This window comes from Mirounga angustirostris, unplaced genomic scaffold (assembly GCF_029215605.1).
Source record: "Mirounga angustirostris isolate CCGP_5_RB_7025 unplaced genomic scaffold, mMirAng1.0.hap1 SCAF_8, whole genome shotgun sequence".
Lineage (NCBI taxonomy): Eukaryota > Metazoa > Chordata > Mammalia > Carnivora > Phocidae > Mirounga > Mirounga angustirostris.
In genome coordinates this window covers 111,726,097-111,742,013 of record NW_026991716.1, presented here as the reverse complement: position 1 = coordinate 111,742,013, position 15,917 = coordinate 111,726,097, and the positions used below count along the sequence as shown (strand labels likewise).

The window sequence follows — 15,917 nt, the reverse complement described above, 5'->3', positions numbered from 1 at the left end:
CTATGCAACAATTCTAACAGTTAACCTAATAAAGGGTAAAGAGTAAACATTACTAGAAATGGAAATCACTAATGTTTAAGAGCAACATGAGGAAAATCTACACAGCATTTATAAAATTAAAATATTTCTTATAAGTATCTTAAAATATAAAAGAAATATTTATTTATAAAATAATTATAAACACTTAAGAAAAAATGTCTACATATAAAAAAATCCCCATAACTTAACACTTCTTTTGTATAAGAAAAAAACACTATTATTTAATCCTCCAGAAGAATATTAAAATTTCCTGGATATAGAAACTGAACTGAATATCATGTATAGCAATGGGAAGTACATTTCTCTGTGGGACAAGAAAAATGCAAATGAACATTATAAGGCTAGAGTAACTCTGTAACTGAAGGATTGGCACTTTTGCTATTACCTGGGACCCTGGGAGGTTTAAATTCCATTGATGTGACAGAGAAAAAAAATGAGTTTTCTTATAAATTTATTTAAATGTATATAAAGTATTAATCACCAACAGAATAAGAACTTATAGGCACTGTTGTTGATGGGAGGAATGACAACTCTCTTTAAAATAATAGTTCAGAAAATAATCCCATTATTTTATCTCATAGACTTTAATGTGTTATTGCAATTTTTTGTGATTAACATCAAATGTGGTGTTTGTATTTCAAGTTTACTTCTGGATAATTAAGAAAATTGATGATTTAAAATTCAAGGACTGTTATATTACTGTTTATATTTGGAGCATCTATATATTATCTAGTTAAATATGTCAATGTTAATAATCTAACTTGAAAACAATATTAAGATGAATTTGATTACATTAGAAGTCCACTTCAATTATCATTAAAATATGTCATTATTTTGAAAAAGTGCATATGCATATAACCAATAACTGAACATGATAATGTATATATATATTATATGTTACATTTAATCTTTCCCTCCCTTCAACCTTGAAATTTATTTTTATTCTAAACGTGATACATTTTTATTAAAGATGATTGAAATACATTGAAAAAATGATTTAAAAACCTATATTAGCAAACATACCCAGTTTTTACCTTTTCTGGCACATTTTAAAAGCCAGCCTGAACACATGGAGACTCAGCAATATGCTACTAAAAAATGAATTGAATAAGAAATCAAAGAGGAAAAAAAATATACATGGAGACACATAAAACTGAAAACACATGGTACCAAATCCTTGGAATGCAGCAAAAACAGTTCTAAGAAGGAAGTTTATAACAATACAGGCTTACCTCAGGAAACAAGAAAAATCTCAAATAAACAACCTAACTTTATACTGAAAAGAACTAAAAAAGGGAGAATAGAGTGAAGATGGTGGAAGAGTAGGGGACCTGCATTTCATCTGGTCCCTCGAATTCACATAGATATCTATCAAATCATTCTGAACTCCTGTGAATTCAACCCGAGAGCTAAGAAAAGAATTGCTGCAATTCTACAAATAGAAACACGTCCACTTTTTGCAAGTGGCATGAAATCCTAGGGAACAAAAGCCACATAGAGCAACCCAAAGCAGCTTACACTGAGCTTGGCCCCCTGGCAAGGGGTGGTGCAACTCAGCCCAGGCAAAGACACCTGAGAATCGGTGCAACGGGCCCCTCCCCCAGAAGACCAGCAGGAACACTGGGTGATACCAAATCTATGGATCACACAGAACTGAAAAACTCTTGTGCTAGGAGAAAATAGTATATAGAATTTGAGGTCTTTTTCTCATGAGTCTTTAGTCTTTCAGTTTAAAATTTTCTTTTTCTTTTTTCTTGTTTTTCCTTTTCAACTAGTTGCTTATTTTATCAACTGTTTTTAAGTCTTTTTTAATTTTCATTTTTACATTTTCATTTTATAGATATATTCTTCATTTCTGGCTTCCTTTCACTGTATTCAATTTTATTTTTGTATATATACGTTTTTCTTTCCTTACAATTTTGGGATTTAGTGTCTTCTAACAAAGAGACCAAAAAATACCCAGGACCAAGAGGATCACCCTGTTTTATCCACCTGTGAGCTTATATTCTTTTTTCCTCCCTTTTATTTCCTTTTCTTTTTTGGTTTCTGACCTCTTCAGATTTGTTTAGTGTGTATTTTGCTGGGGTTGTGGTTGATATTTTTGATTTTGTTCTCTCGTTCATCTATTCTTCTCTGGATAAAATGGTGAGAAAGAGAAGTTCACAACAAAAGAAAAAACCAGAGGTAATACTCTGCTGTAGATTGAATCGATATGGATATAAGTAAAATGTCAGACCTAGAATTCAGAATAATGATTATAAAGTTACTCTGGGTTTGAAGAAAGCATAAAAGACAATAGAGAACCTCTTAGTGCAGAAATAAAATCTAATCAGGCTGAAATAAAAAATGCTTTAACTGAGATGCAGTCTAAAATGGATGCTCGAACAGCTAGAGTAAATGAGGCAGAAGAGAGAGTCAGTGACATAGAAGACAAAATGATGGAAAGGAAGGAAGCTGAGGAAAAGAAAAAAAAACAACAACTAATGGGCCATTAAAGGAGGCTTCAAGAAATCAGCGATACTGTAAAGCAAAACAATATTAGAATTTTTGGGGTCCCAGAGGAAGAAGAGAGAGAGGGACAGAATGTATATTTGAGTAAATCATAGCTGAGAACTTCCCTGATTTGGGGAAGGAAACAGGGATTCAAGTCCAGGAGGTAGAGAGAACCCCTGGCAAAATCAATATATAATTGATATATATTAGTGACATATAATAGTGAAGCTGGTAAATTTCAGAGATAAAGAGAAAATCCTGAAAGCAGCTCGAGACAAGAGGTCCTTAATGTACAAGAGTAGGAACATTAGACTGGTGGGAGACCTATCCACAGAGACCTAGCAGGCCAGAAAGGGCTGTCATGATATTTTCAGCATACTAAATGAGAAAAACATGCAGCCAAGAATATTTTATCCAGCAAGATTGTCATTCAAAATAGAAGGAGAGATAAAGAACTTCCAAGACAAACAAACTAAAAGAATTTGTGATCAGTAAACCAGCCCTGGAGAAATATTAAATGGGATCCTGTAAGCAAAGAGAGCGCCCAAAAGTAACACAGACAGGAAAGAAACAGAGACAATATACAGAAATAGGGACTTTACAGGTAATACAATGGCACTAAATTCATAACTTTCAATAGTTATTTGAATGTAAATGGACTAAATGTTCCAATCAAAAGACACAGGGTATCAGATTGGATAAAAAGCAAGACCCATCCATATGCTGTCTATAGAGACTCATTTTAGACCCAAAGACACCTCCAGATTGAAAGTGGCGGCGGGATGGGGTGGAGAACAATTTATCATGCTAATAGACATCAAAAGAAAGCTAGGTTAGAAATCCTTATATCAGACGAATTAGATTTTAAACCAAAGACTGTAGTAAGGGATGAAGAGGGACACTATATAATTAAAGGATTGATCCAACAAGAAGATCTAACAATTGTAAATATTTATTCTCCTAACTTGGGAGCAGCCAATTATATAAACCAATTAATAACAAAATTAAAGAAACACACTGATAATAATATAATAATAGGAGGGGACTTTAACACCCCACTCACAGCAATGGACAGATCATCTAAGCAGAAGATCAACAAGGAAACAAGGGCTTTGAATGACACACTGGACCAGATGGACTTCACAGATATATTCAGAACATTCCATCCTAAAGCAACAGACTACACATTCTTCTTAAGTGCACGTGGAACATTCTCCAGAATAGATCACATACTGGAGCACAAATCAGGTCTCAACTGGTACAAAAAGAATGGGATCATTCCCTGAATATTTTCAGACCACAATGCTTTGAAACTGGAACTCAATAACAAGAGGAAATTTGGAAGGAATTCAAATATTTGGAGGCTAAAGAGCATCCTACTAAAAAATGCATGGGGCAACCAGGAAATTAAAGAATTAAAAAAACTCATGGAAACAAGTGAAAATGAAAACACAACTGTTCAAAACCTTTGGGATGCAGCAAAGGCAGTCCTAAGATGGAAGTACATAGCAACACAAGCCATTCTCGAGAAATTAGAAAAGTCTCAAATACACAAACTAACCTTACACCTAAAGAAGCTGGAGAAAGAACAGCAAATAAAGCCTAAACCAAGCAGGAGAAGAGAATTAATAAAGATTAGAGCAGAAATCAATGAAATAGAAACTGAAAGAACAGTAGAACAGATCAATGAAACTAGAAGCTGGTTCTTTGAAATAATTAATAAGATCAATAAAACCCTAGCCAGACTTATCAAAAAGAAAAGAGAAAGGACCCAAATAAATAAAATTGTGAATTAAAGAGGAGAGATCATGACCAACACCAAGAAATACAATTTTAAGAACATATTATGAGCAATTATATGCCAACAAATTAGGCAAGCTGGAAGAAATGGGTGCATTCCCAGAAACTTATAGACTACCAAAACTGAAACAGGAAGAAATAGAAAACCTAAGCAGACCCATACCAGAAAGGAAATTGAAGCAGTAATCAAAAATCTCCCAACAAGCAAGAGTTCAGGGCCAGATGGCTTCCCAGGGGAATTTTACAAAACATTTAAAGACCTAATACCTATTCTTTGGAAGCTGTTTCAAAAAATAGAAATGGAAGGAAAACTTACAAATTTGTTCTATGAGGCCAGCATTACCTTGATCCCAAAACTAGACAAAGATCCCACCAGAAAGGAGAATGACAGACCAATATCCCTGATGAACATGGATGCAAAAATTCTCACCAAGATACTAGCCAATAGAATCCAACAGTGCATTAAAAGGATTATTCACCATGACCAAGTGGGATTTACTCCTGGACTGCTAGGGTGGTTCAATATTCACAAATCAATCAACATGATACATCACATTAATAAAAGAAAGGACAGGACCATATGATCTTCTCAATAAATGCAGAAAAAGCATTTGACACAATACATTGTCCTTTCTTGATTAAAACTCTTCACAGTGTAGGGATAGAGGGAACATACCTCGATATCATAAAGGCCATATATGAAAAGCCCACAGCGAATATCATTCTCAATGGGGAAAAACGGAGAGCTTTTCACCTAAGGTCAGGAACACAACAGGGATGCCCACTCTCACCACTGTTGTTCAACATAGTGCTAGAAGTCCTAGCCTCAGCAATCAGACAACAAAAAGAAATAAAAGGCATGCAAACTGGCAAGGAAGAAGTCAAACCCTCACTCTTCATAGATGACACAATACTTCATGTGGAAAACCCAAAAGACTCCACCCCAAAATTTCTAGAACTCATACAGGAATTCAGCAACATGGCAGGATATAAAATCAATGCACAGAAATCAGTTGCATTTCTATACACTAACAATTAGACAGAAGAAAGAGATATTAAGGAATCGATCCCATTTACAACTGCACCCAAAACCAAAAGATACCAAACCAAAGAGGTAAAAGACCTATACTCTAAAAACTATAGAACACTCATGAAAGAAAATGAGGAAGACACAAAGAAATGGAAAAACATTCCATGTTCATGTATTGGAAGAAAAAATATTGTTAAAATGTCTATGCTACCGAGAGCAATCTATACATTCGATGCAATCCCTATCAAAATACCTTCAACTTTTTTCACAGAGCTGGCACAAATAATCCTAAGAAATGGGCAGAAGACATGAATAGACATTTCTCCAAAGAAGACATACAAATGGCCAACAGACATATGAAAAAATGCTCCATCTCACTTGGGGGAATACAAATCAAAATCACAATGAGTTACCACCTCATATCTGTCAGAATGGCTAAAATTAACAAGTCAGGAAACAACAAATGTTGGTGGGATGTGGAGAAAGGGGAACCCTCTTAAACTGTTGGTGGGAATATAAGCTTGTACAGCCACTCTGGAAAATGGTATGGAGGTTCCTCAAGAAGTTAAAAATAGAGGTACCCTACAACTCAGCAATTGCTCTACTATGTATTTACCCCAAAGACACAAATGTAGTGATCCGAAGGGGCACCTGCACCTCAATGTTCATAGCAGCAATGTCCACACTAGCCAAACTGTGGAAAGAGCTGAGATGTCCATTGACAGCTGAATGGATAAAGAAGATGTGGTGTATATGTATACAATGGAATATTACTCAATTATCAGAAAGGTTGAATACTTACCATTTACATCAACGTGGATAGAACTGGAGGGTATTATGATGAGCGAAGTAACTCAATCAGAGAAAGAAAATTATCATACAGTTTCACTCATATGTGGAATATAAGAAACAGTGCAGAGGATCATAGGGGAAAGGAGGGAAAAAAAGTCATCAGAGAGGGAGAAAAATCATGAAAGACTCTTAACTATAGGAAATAAACTGAGGGTTGCTGGAGGGGAGGTGGGTGGGAGGATGGGGTAATTGGGTGATGGGCATTAAGGAGGGCACGTGAGGTAATGAGCACTGGGTGTTATATGCAGCTGATAAACTACTGAACTTCTACATCTGAAACTAATGATGTACTCTAAACTGGCTAATTAAATTTAAATTAAAAATAAAGAAAAATGTACATAGAGTAATAAAGCAAATGTTACAAAAGATAAAAAAAGAACTAAAAAAAGAAAAAAACAAGCCCAAAGCTAGTAGAAAAAGGAAATAATAAAGATTAGAACAGAAATAAATGAAGTAGAGGCTAAAAACCAACAAACAAAAAACCATAGAAATGATGAAATCAGGAGCTGCTTCTTCGAAAAGATAAACAAAACTGATAAACCTTTAGCCAGATTCATCAAGGAAAAAAAAAAAGAGGACTCAAATAAATAAAATCAGAAATGAAGGAGAAATAACAACCGGCTCTAGAGAAATACAAAGATATATAAGAGATTATGAAAAAGTATATGTCAACAAATCAGACAACCTAGAAGAAATGGATAAATTCCTAGAAACATTTAACTTTCCAAAACTAAATCAGGAAGAAATAGAAAATCTGAATAAACCAATTACTAGTAATGAAATTAAATCAGAAAAAAAAAAAAAAAAAAAACCTCCCAAAAAACCAAATGTCCAGGACCATACGTCTTCACAGGTGAATTCTACCAAACATTTAAAGAAGAGTTAATGCCTATTCTCCTCAAACTATTGCAAAAAAAAAATAGAAGAGGAAGGAAAACTTCCAGATTTATTCTATGAGGTCAGCATTACCCTGATACCAAAGCAGACAAAGATACTACAAAGAAAAGAGAAAAACAGGCCAATATCTCTGATGAACATAGATGTAAAAATCCTCAACAAAATATTAGCAAACTAAAATAAACAATACATTAAAAAGATTATTCACCAGAATCAAGTGGGATTTATTCCAGGTATCTAAGAGTGGTTTAATATTCACAAATCAATCAGTATAATACATCACATTGCAAAGTAAAGGAAAAAAATATATAATCATTTCCATTAGATGCAGGAAAAGCATTTGACAAAATACAATATCTGTTCATAATAAAAATTCTCAAAAAAGTTTGTTTAGAGAGAATATGCCTCAACATAATAAAAGTCATATGAAAAACCCACAGGTACTCATACCCAATGGTGAAAAACTGAGAGCTTTTTCCCTAATATCAGGAACAGACAAGGATGTCCATGCTCACCACTTTCATTCAACATAGTACTGGAGGTCCTAGCCATGGCAATCAGACAAGAAGAAAACAAAAGGCAATCATTGGTAAGAAGGAAGTAAAACTGTCACTCTTTGCAGATGGCATGATACTATATACATAGAAAACCCTAGGGGCGCCTGGGTGGCTCAGTCTGTTAAGTGTCTTCCTTCGGCTCAGGTCATGATCCCAGGGTCCTGGGATCGAGCCCCATATCGGGCTCCCTGCTCAGTGGGGAGCCTGCTTCTTTCTCTCCCTCTGCCTGCTGCTCTGCCTACACGTGGTCTCTCTCTGTCAAATAAATAAATAAAATCTTAAAAAAAAAAAGAAAAAGAAAACCCTAAAGACTCCACCAAAAAACTGTTAGAACTGATAAATGAACTCAGTAAAGCTGCAGGGTACAAAATTAATATATAGAAATCTGTTGCATTTCTATGCACTAATAATGAAGTGGAAGAAAGAGAAATTAAGAGAACCATCTCATTTACAGTTGCACCAAAAATAGTAAAATACTTGGGAATAAACTTAAGGAGGTGAAAGACCTGTACTCTAAAAACTATAAAACATCGATGAAAGAAATTTAAGATGACACAAAGAAACACCTCATGGATTGGAAGAATTAATACTGTTAAAATGTCTGTACTACCCAAAACAATCTACAGATTTGATGCAATCCCTATCAAAATACCAATAGCATTTTTCAGAGAAATAGAACAAATGATATTAAAATTTTCACTGAACCACAAAAAACTCCAAATAGCCCAAGCAATCTTGAGAAGGAAGAACAAAAAGGTATCACAGTCTCAGTATTCAAGATATACCACAAAGCTATAGTAATCAAGACAGTATTGTCTGGCACAAAAATAGACACATCGATCAATGGAACAGAAAAAAGAGCCCTAAAGAAAACTTATATGGCTTATATGGTGAATTAATCAACAACAAAGGAGACAAGACTATACAGTGGGGAAAAGACAGTATCTTCAACAAATGGTGTTGGTAAAACTGGACAGCTACATGCAAAAGAGTAAAACTGGATCATTTTCTTAGACTATACACAAAAATAAACTAAAAATGGATTAAAGACCTACGTGTGAGACCTCAAACCATAAAAATCCTTGAGGAAAACATAGGCAGCACTTGTCTGACATTGACCTTAGCAACATTTTATAAGACACGTCTTCTCAGGCAAGGGAAACAAGAGCAAAAATAAACTGTTGGGATTACACCAAAATAAAAAGCTTTTGCACAGCAAAGGAAACCACCAACAAAACTAAAAGCCTACTGAATGAATGGGAGAAGACATTTGCAAGTGATATATCTGACAAGGAGCTAATACCCAAAATATACAAAAAACTTCTACAACTCAACACCAAAAAACCCAAATAATTTAATTAAAAATGGACAGAGGACCGGAATAGATATTTTTCCAATGAAGACCTGCAGATGGCCAACAGACACATGAAAAGATGCTCAACCTCACTGATCATCAGGGAAATGCAAATCAAAACCATGATGCGAAATCTATCACCTTACACCTGTCAGAATGGCTAGAATCATGAAGACAAGAAATAACAAGTGTTGGCAAGGATGTGGAGATAAAGGAATTGTTCACTGTTGGTGGGAATGTAAATTGGTGTAACTGCTGTGGAAAACAGTATGGAGCTTCCTCAAAAAAAATTAAAAGTAGAGATACCATACAATCCAGTAATTCCACTACTGGGTATTTAGCCAAAGAAAATGCAAATACTAATTCAAAAAGATATATGCACCTCTATGTTTATTGCATTATTTACAACTGCCAAGATATGGAAGCGAGCCAAATGTCCACTGATAGATGAATGTGTAAAGAAGGTGTGGTATATATACACAGTGGAATACTACTCAGCCATAAAGAAGAATGAAATCTTGCCACTTGTGACAACACGGATGGACCTAGAGGGTATTGTGCTAAGTGAAATATGTCAGACAAAGACAAATACCATATGATTTCACTTATAAGTGGAATCTAAAAAACAAAACAAACAAGTGAAAAACCAAAGTCTTATATACAGAGAATAAACTAATAATTGCCAGAAAGGAGGTGGTGGGGGGATATGTAAAATGTGAAATAGGTTAAGAGGCTCAAATTTCTGGTTATAAAATAAAACAGTCATGAGAATGAAAAGTGCAGCATTGGGAATATAGTCGTTTGTGACAGATGGTGACTACACTATGGTGACCACTGAGAAATGTACAGAATTGTTGAATCACTATGCTGTACACCTGAAACTAATATAACTTTGTATGTTAATTATACTTCAAATACATATATACATACATCCATGCTATCCAGCCTTAGCTTTTGAGGTAACTCTTATAAAACTGGAGCACAAACAAAAATTCGAATTAAAATGTTATTAAGATTTACACACACATAAGATGTGAAAACCAGAAATACTGGCATGCATAAAATAGGTTAAGTATTGAAATAAAAGCTACTCAAATATTTTATATTTCTATTTTTTTAAAAAAAAGAATTAAGACCACTAATGTAAATTCTCTCAAGGCAAAGAAGAACATAACAGTCCCTCTTAAGTTTATAAATAACTTAAGTTTAGATTAGAATTTATATAATCAAATTATATTTAACTACTGATATTCAGTGTACTTTCTATATGGCACTACTGAATCCAGCAGCAGTTCCAAAAAAAGAAAAGAAAAGAAAAAGCAAACTGCTTTCCATTTACTGCACCTGTGAGTAAAAATACTTGAGTTCACGGTCACTGCTTTGAGGATCTGCAGTTCAAGAGAAAGTTATGAAGCACTGTGCCCGGGGATTTCCCTACAAACTAGGAAAGAAAAGTCAGTTGTAATTCAAGGCCTAAAGTGCCTGTCCAGCCGATTACAAATTCTTTTTTTTTTTTAATTTTTTTAATTATTTTATTTTATTTTATTTGTTTTTTTAAAGATTTTATTTATTCATTTGAGAGAGAGAGAGAGTGAGCACGAGAGGGGAGAGCGGGAGAGGGAGAAGCAGACTCCCCGCCGAGCAGGGAGCCCGATGCGGGACTCGATCCCGGGACTCCAGGATCATGACCTGAGCTGAAGGCAGTCGCCCAACCAACTGAGCCACCCAGGCGCCCCTACAAATTCTTTAATCTGTCACGAAGCCTATGCCAACTCCATGTAAAACTGCAAATTCGGAGATGGACAAAATAAAATATGCCTCCAGGAGCTTGGTTGTAGGTCTTCTGCGCCCTGACTAAAGCATGCTGAGGATTTTCTCAGCTGTTCTCAGCTCAGCCGGATAGAGACAAAAACCGCATAAGGCAAACAGCATAAGGGAGATAGGTAGTGTCAGGAAGAATGCCGAGTAGCGTTAGCTATCGCAGGAAAAGGAAAACAGAAAAGTCAGTCGTTCTCATTGGAGAGGAGACAGAAGAGGAACCGAGGCCCCCAGAATGAATGGGGAAGTTAGTGTACGTACACACACACTCCATGCCCTCGCGTGCATGCCAGGGCTTGCAGCCGTCACACTTCTGCCCTGTGGCTCCGGGTCGGCACGTGCAGAGCCCTGTGATGGGGTCACAGGGGACAGGCAGCGAGCCACGGGGGTCACACTTACATTCTTGGCAGGAACCTCCAGGGCTGCTGGGGCTGCCAGTATAGCCAGGGCCACACCTGGATTTAAATAGTGAAAAAGCAGAAGAGATGAATAATAAGTCATGTCTCTTAATTGTTGCATGTGTGTTGAACAACGCATTTTGTTGGATGGAACAAAACTGATAACAAGAGTCAATAGATCAGGAGCCAGTACACTTTTCCTGTAAAGAACCAGCCAGTACCTATTTTAGGCTTTTCTAGACTAAGATGCAGAATCAAAATCATTCAGTGAGAGAGAAATATATTTGCAAACATTTTTTTGGTTGATGGAACTCAAAACATCATCATCGTCATCATCATCAGCAAGTACAAGTTATTTTGTAATAATAATCTATTAATGTAAAATCAATCTACTACTGAGAAGAAGGAAGTTCTTGTTAAGGTATCAAATTTACTTAACTAGGACTCAAATAGTGCTTTCTATCATCACACTGATTGTAAACATTTGCCTGTAAGAACCATTCTTAGCTTACAGTACCATACAGAATCAGGGAATGGGCCAAATCTTGTGGGCCAGTTTGCCCACCACTGCTCTAGATCGTAAATATTGTTTTGAGGTCTTCTTTTTTAAAATTAGAAATAAATAAAATTATATATTGACACCTGGGCTTTCCTAGACTCATGCATTTTAAAGATCAAAATGACCAAATAATTCAACCCACTATGTTTACTAATGAGCAAAAAGAAGTAAGTTAAGTGGCAATAAACTACTATTTTCTATTTAATTTTACTGGTCTTTCTATCACATCTTCCTCAAGATGGATTTTCCATTATATATCCAAGGAGGTGGGTTAATGTTAGGCAAATAAAATATATAACATTAATTTGAGATATTAGAAAGAAAATCCAACTGAATGAACCCCAAATGAAATCAATTCATTGACTTCTACTCACTCACACATCCATTCACCTAAGTATATACCACTGTGGATTATGTTATTGGAAGTCTGGTAAAAACAAGATACCAGCAGGACCATATGCTCTGGGTTACCCAGGATGGTCCCAAATTACCTGTTGTCCTGGCTTAATTATTAAAACCCTTCCTATGTCTCCTTAGAGTATTGCAGTTTGGACAATAAATTATATATATGGTCAGCTAACTATAATCAACACCCACAGTTTTTGTTCCAGAGACAAGTCTGGGAGGAAGTTGAGAGACAGTAGGAGGTTGAAGCTAAAAATTACAAACATTAGACAGATAATCCTGAACTATCTTTAATGGCCTAGGATTGTGGAAATGTGCACAGCTGATTGTGAAAGTTAATTTATCTTGTGCTGGTTAGAAAAGGCAAAGCAAAAGAAAAAAAAAGTTATCCATAACTAGGCTTTTATACATTTGTGGTTTTTAATTATTTTATTTTATTTTATTTTATTTATTTATTTTTTTAAAGATTTTATTTATTTACTTGAGAGAGAGAGAGAGAGCACATGAGAGGGGGGAGGGTCAGAGGGAGAAGCAGACTCCCTGCTGAGCAGGGAGCCCGATGCGGGACTTGATCCCGGGACTCCAGGATCATGACCTGAGCCAAAGGCAGTCGCTTAACCAACTGAGCCACCCAGGCGACATAATTATTTTATTTTCAATGTAATATTATAAATGCTCAATGAAAGTACCATTTAAATAAGTCCACTTAAATTTTTTCTTAACATTTGCAGGTGAAAGAATTCTATTCTAAGCAGGTTGAGATTGATTAAATGCTCAAAGAATTAATTACAAAAGTAACAAAGATAAAACATGGGGAGGGGCTTCCTACATTAGAGGGACACTCAAAACATGCAAGCAATTTTAGACCTGAGCTGATGAGTTTAGGCAGGTCATAAGGTGATTTAAATGATTTAAGAAGCTCTCAGAAGTGGAACAAATTTATTTGGAAAGTTACAATAAAAATTTAACCAAGACCTTTGGATTAATTTAGCTGAATAAAAGCAATTTTTCAGGGAAATATAACTTGATCATTTATATGTTAGAGATGATGAATGTAAAACTGTAACAACATTTGAGAACTGTGAAAACAATTCAAGACATTCACATTTGATAGTATATGCCCCTGTTCATCTATATGCTATATGATCTGTCAACTCCTATTGGTTAAACATTAATGGATATGAAAAAAAATAAATTTTCTATAATCACTTTGCCTTAAGACAGTAATTGTCATTTCAGTGCACCCTTCCAGTCTTTTCTATATACATGCTTTCATAGATAGTGGGAACTCCAATTTATAAATGTAGTATACTACCTAACATTTTTCTCATAAATTACTTCAGATAATACTGGTGTCCGGGGATGCTTTTAGTCATCATCCTATTGGTATTTACAAGGGCATGAAATGAATATTAGCCTAACCATGAATACCAAAGCACATTAAAAAAATATATATATATTCAAATGTTGTATATATCTCCAAAACAAATGGAAATATTTTTGGATTTTTGTATTGCTTTGAATTATTTAATTGCTATTAATTTCTGTTGGCACAGAAATTGTGAATGCACTGTTATATATATGAAAGTATTGGATATTCTGTTTAGAGTTACCACATACAGAATTATTTGGAAATATAATTTGCAAACCTGTAGAGACTTCATTGGAATTTATAAAATTTAAGTTTAATTATTTAGTTATCTACTTACTTCTATTATTAACACAACCATTGCTGGTTATATCAAAAGAAGACTTTTAAATGGGTAATGATACAATTAATTAATATTGGTTTATATTTGCAAAGAGTGTGATAATTTGATATTCAAGTTTGATAATTTAAGGAAGTGGTCCTAGAAGAACCCAGCAAAGGGGTGGGTAAAGCAGGGCACGGAAAAGAAAAAATCCAAGCAATGGTACGATTCCAGGTCTTAGCCCAATTCCATGGAAAACTCTGGAGCAAGCATAAGCATAAGCATCTGGACTTTTGTACTCCCACAGTAATCAGTCATTGGCTATGGACCACTGGAGGAAGGTGGGGTAAATTCTCAGGCCTTCTTGACCCTCCTGTGGGAAAGAAGGCTTCCACGTAGGCACTTAGGCAGGGCACCAACAGTTTCCTCTACACATTCAATCTTGACAATGTTAGTGTAAAGTAAGTAGAGCATTAGTTATTCTGATAGTATAGGTATAAAAAAAAAATGGGACCTAGTTAAATTGGTGGAGCTAGACTATATCCATGGATAAAAACTTTATATTGTTATCAATTAATGCTAAAATTATCATGTGTGTATAATGTAAATAGTTACTTTAGAGGTAATACCTAAAACACTAAAAATGGTGGTGATAAGCTTCAATATCCAAGATACTGATCTTATGGAAAATATGGATCCAGAAGATATTAATTACCTTACTAGACAGTCAGTCTGAAGCTTTGTTTCTTAATTTACCATTTGTATTACAGTTAGTATGCAATTTAATAGCTACATAAATCCATTATCAGATTTTGAAAAAAAAAAAAATGGTGAACCAGAGGGTAGGTGGTGGAGGGATGGGTTAAATAGGTGATGGGGATTAAGAGTGCACTTGTGGGGATGCCTGGGTGGCTCAGTCAAAGTGTCTGCCTTTGACTTAGGTCATGATCTCTGAGTCCCGGGATAGAGCCCCACATGGGGCTCCCCGCCCAGTCGGGAGTCTGCTGCTTCCTCTCCCTTTGCCTCTCTCCCCACTCATGCTTGCTCTCTCTCACTCACTCTCTCTCTCAAATAAATAAATAAAATCTTAAAAAAAAAAAAAAGAGTACACTTGTGATGAGCACTGGGTGTTTATATGGAAGTGTTGAATCACTAAACTGTACACTGAAACTAATATTACACTGTATGTTAACTGACTGGAATTTAAATAAAATCTTAAAAAAGCAACTTTTAAAAAATATGGTGGGAAGAAGCATTTAAATAATATTGTTTGCTTATTGGAAAGGAGAATCAAATTTATTATTTGTGTTGTTCTAATTAAGAATGCTTGAGACATTTAAATTCTGAATTCTGTCTACATTTGGTGGCATGGTGCCATAATGCTCAGAACAGTGACATGCACAGTTAGTGCTAACCAATACTTTCCAGTGGGTTAAGATGAGAATTATGTGTAGCCAGCCTTTTAGCATTGTTAACCTTTGATCATATACAGACATATAGATACGTATCCAGTAGATATATATGTGTACACTAAATATAGATACATAATATGTGCCACATATATAGATATGTGTACATGAAAACATAAATTAGATCTTTGTGAAATAATTTGGAATCTTTGAGAAAGTCTAAATATAAGATGGAAATAAACAACTGTCTTTTGAGAAAGTCTACAGATAGAAAAATAAAAAATAGTGTGGAAAGCATACGAACTCCCAGAGAAAATGAAAATAAATTATGAGAATAATGAATACGGTCCTATTGTGATCCTTTATTGTAGGATCTCTAGGTTTCATGACTGCATACCGTTCACAGTATTGGCCTTCATATCCCCTGGGGCAGGCGGTGCAGCGGTAATCTTCCAGGCCTTCCATGACACAAGAAGGGCTAAAACTGAATTGGAAAGAAAAAAAAAAAAAAAGATTGTAAAAAGTCTTTTAACCTATTTATCTTATATATTTAAGTAATTCTGTCCATTATCCAGGTGATTGGAACTTATTTTCGGGTAGTTATAAATGGCATAT

The 15,917-nt window shown here is 35.1% G+C and overlaps 1 protein-coding gene across 1 annotated transcript in view; it reads right to left on the bottom strand.

Annotated features, from left to right (window-relative positions):
• Positions 1 to 15,917, bottom strand: part of LAMA2 (laminin subunit alpha 2) — a 621,471-nt gene that overhangs the window by 159,070 nt on the left and 446,484 nt on the right. The window contains exons 31-32 of the mRNA XM_045865518.3: positions 15,700 to 15,786; positions 11,102 to 11,295 (exon numbers count right to left, since the gene is read on the bottom strand). Coding sequence (XP_045721474.2) covers positions 11,102 to 11,295; positions 15,700 to 15,786 — 281 coding nt within the window. The remainder of the gene's footprint in view (positions 1 to 11,101; positions 11,296 to 15,699; positions 15,787 to 15,917) is intronic.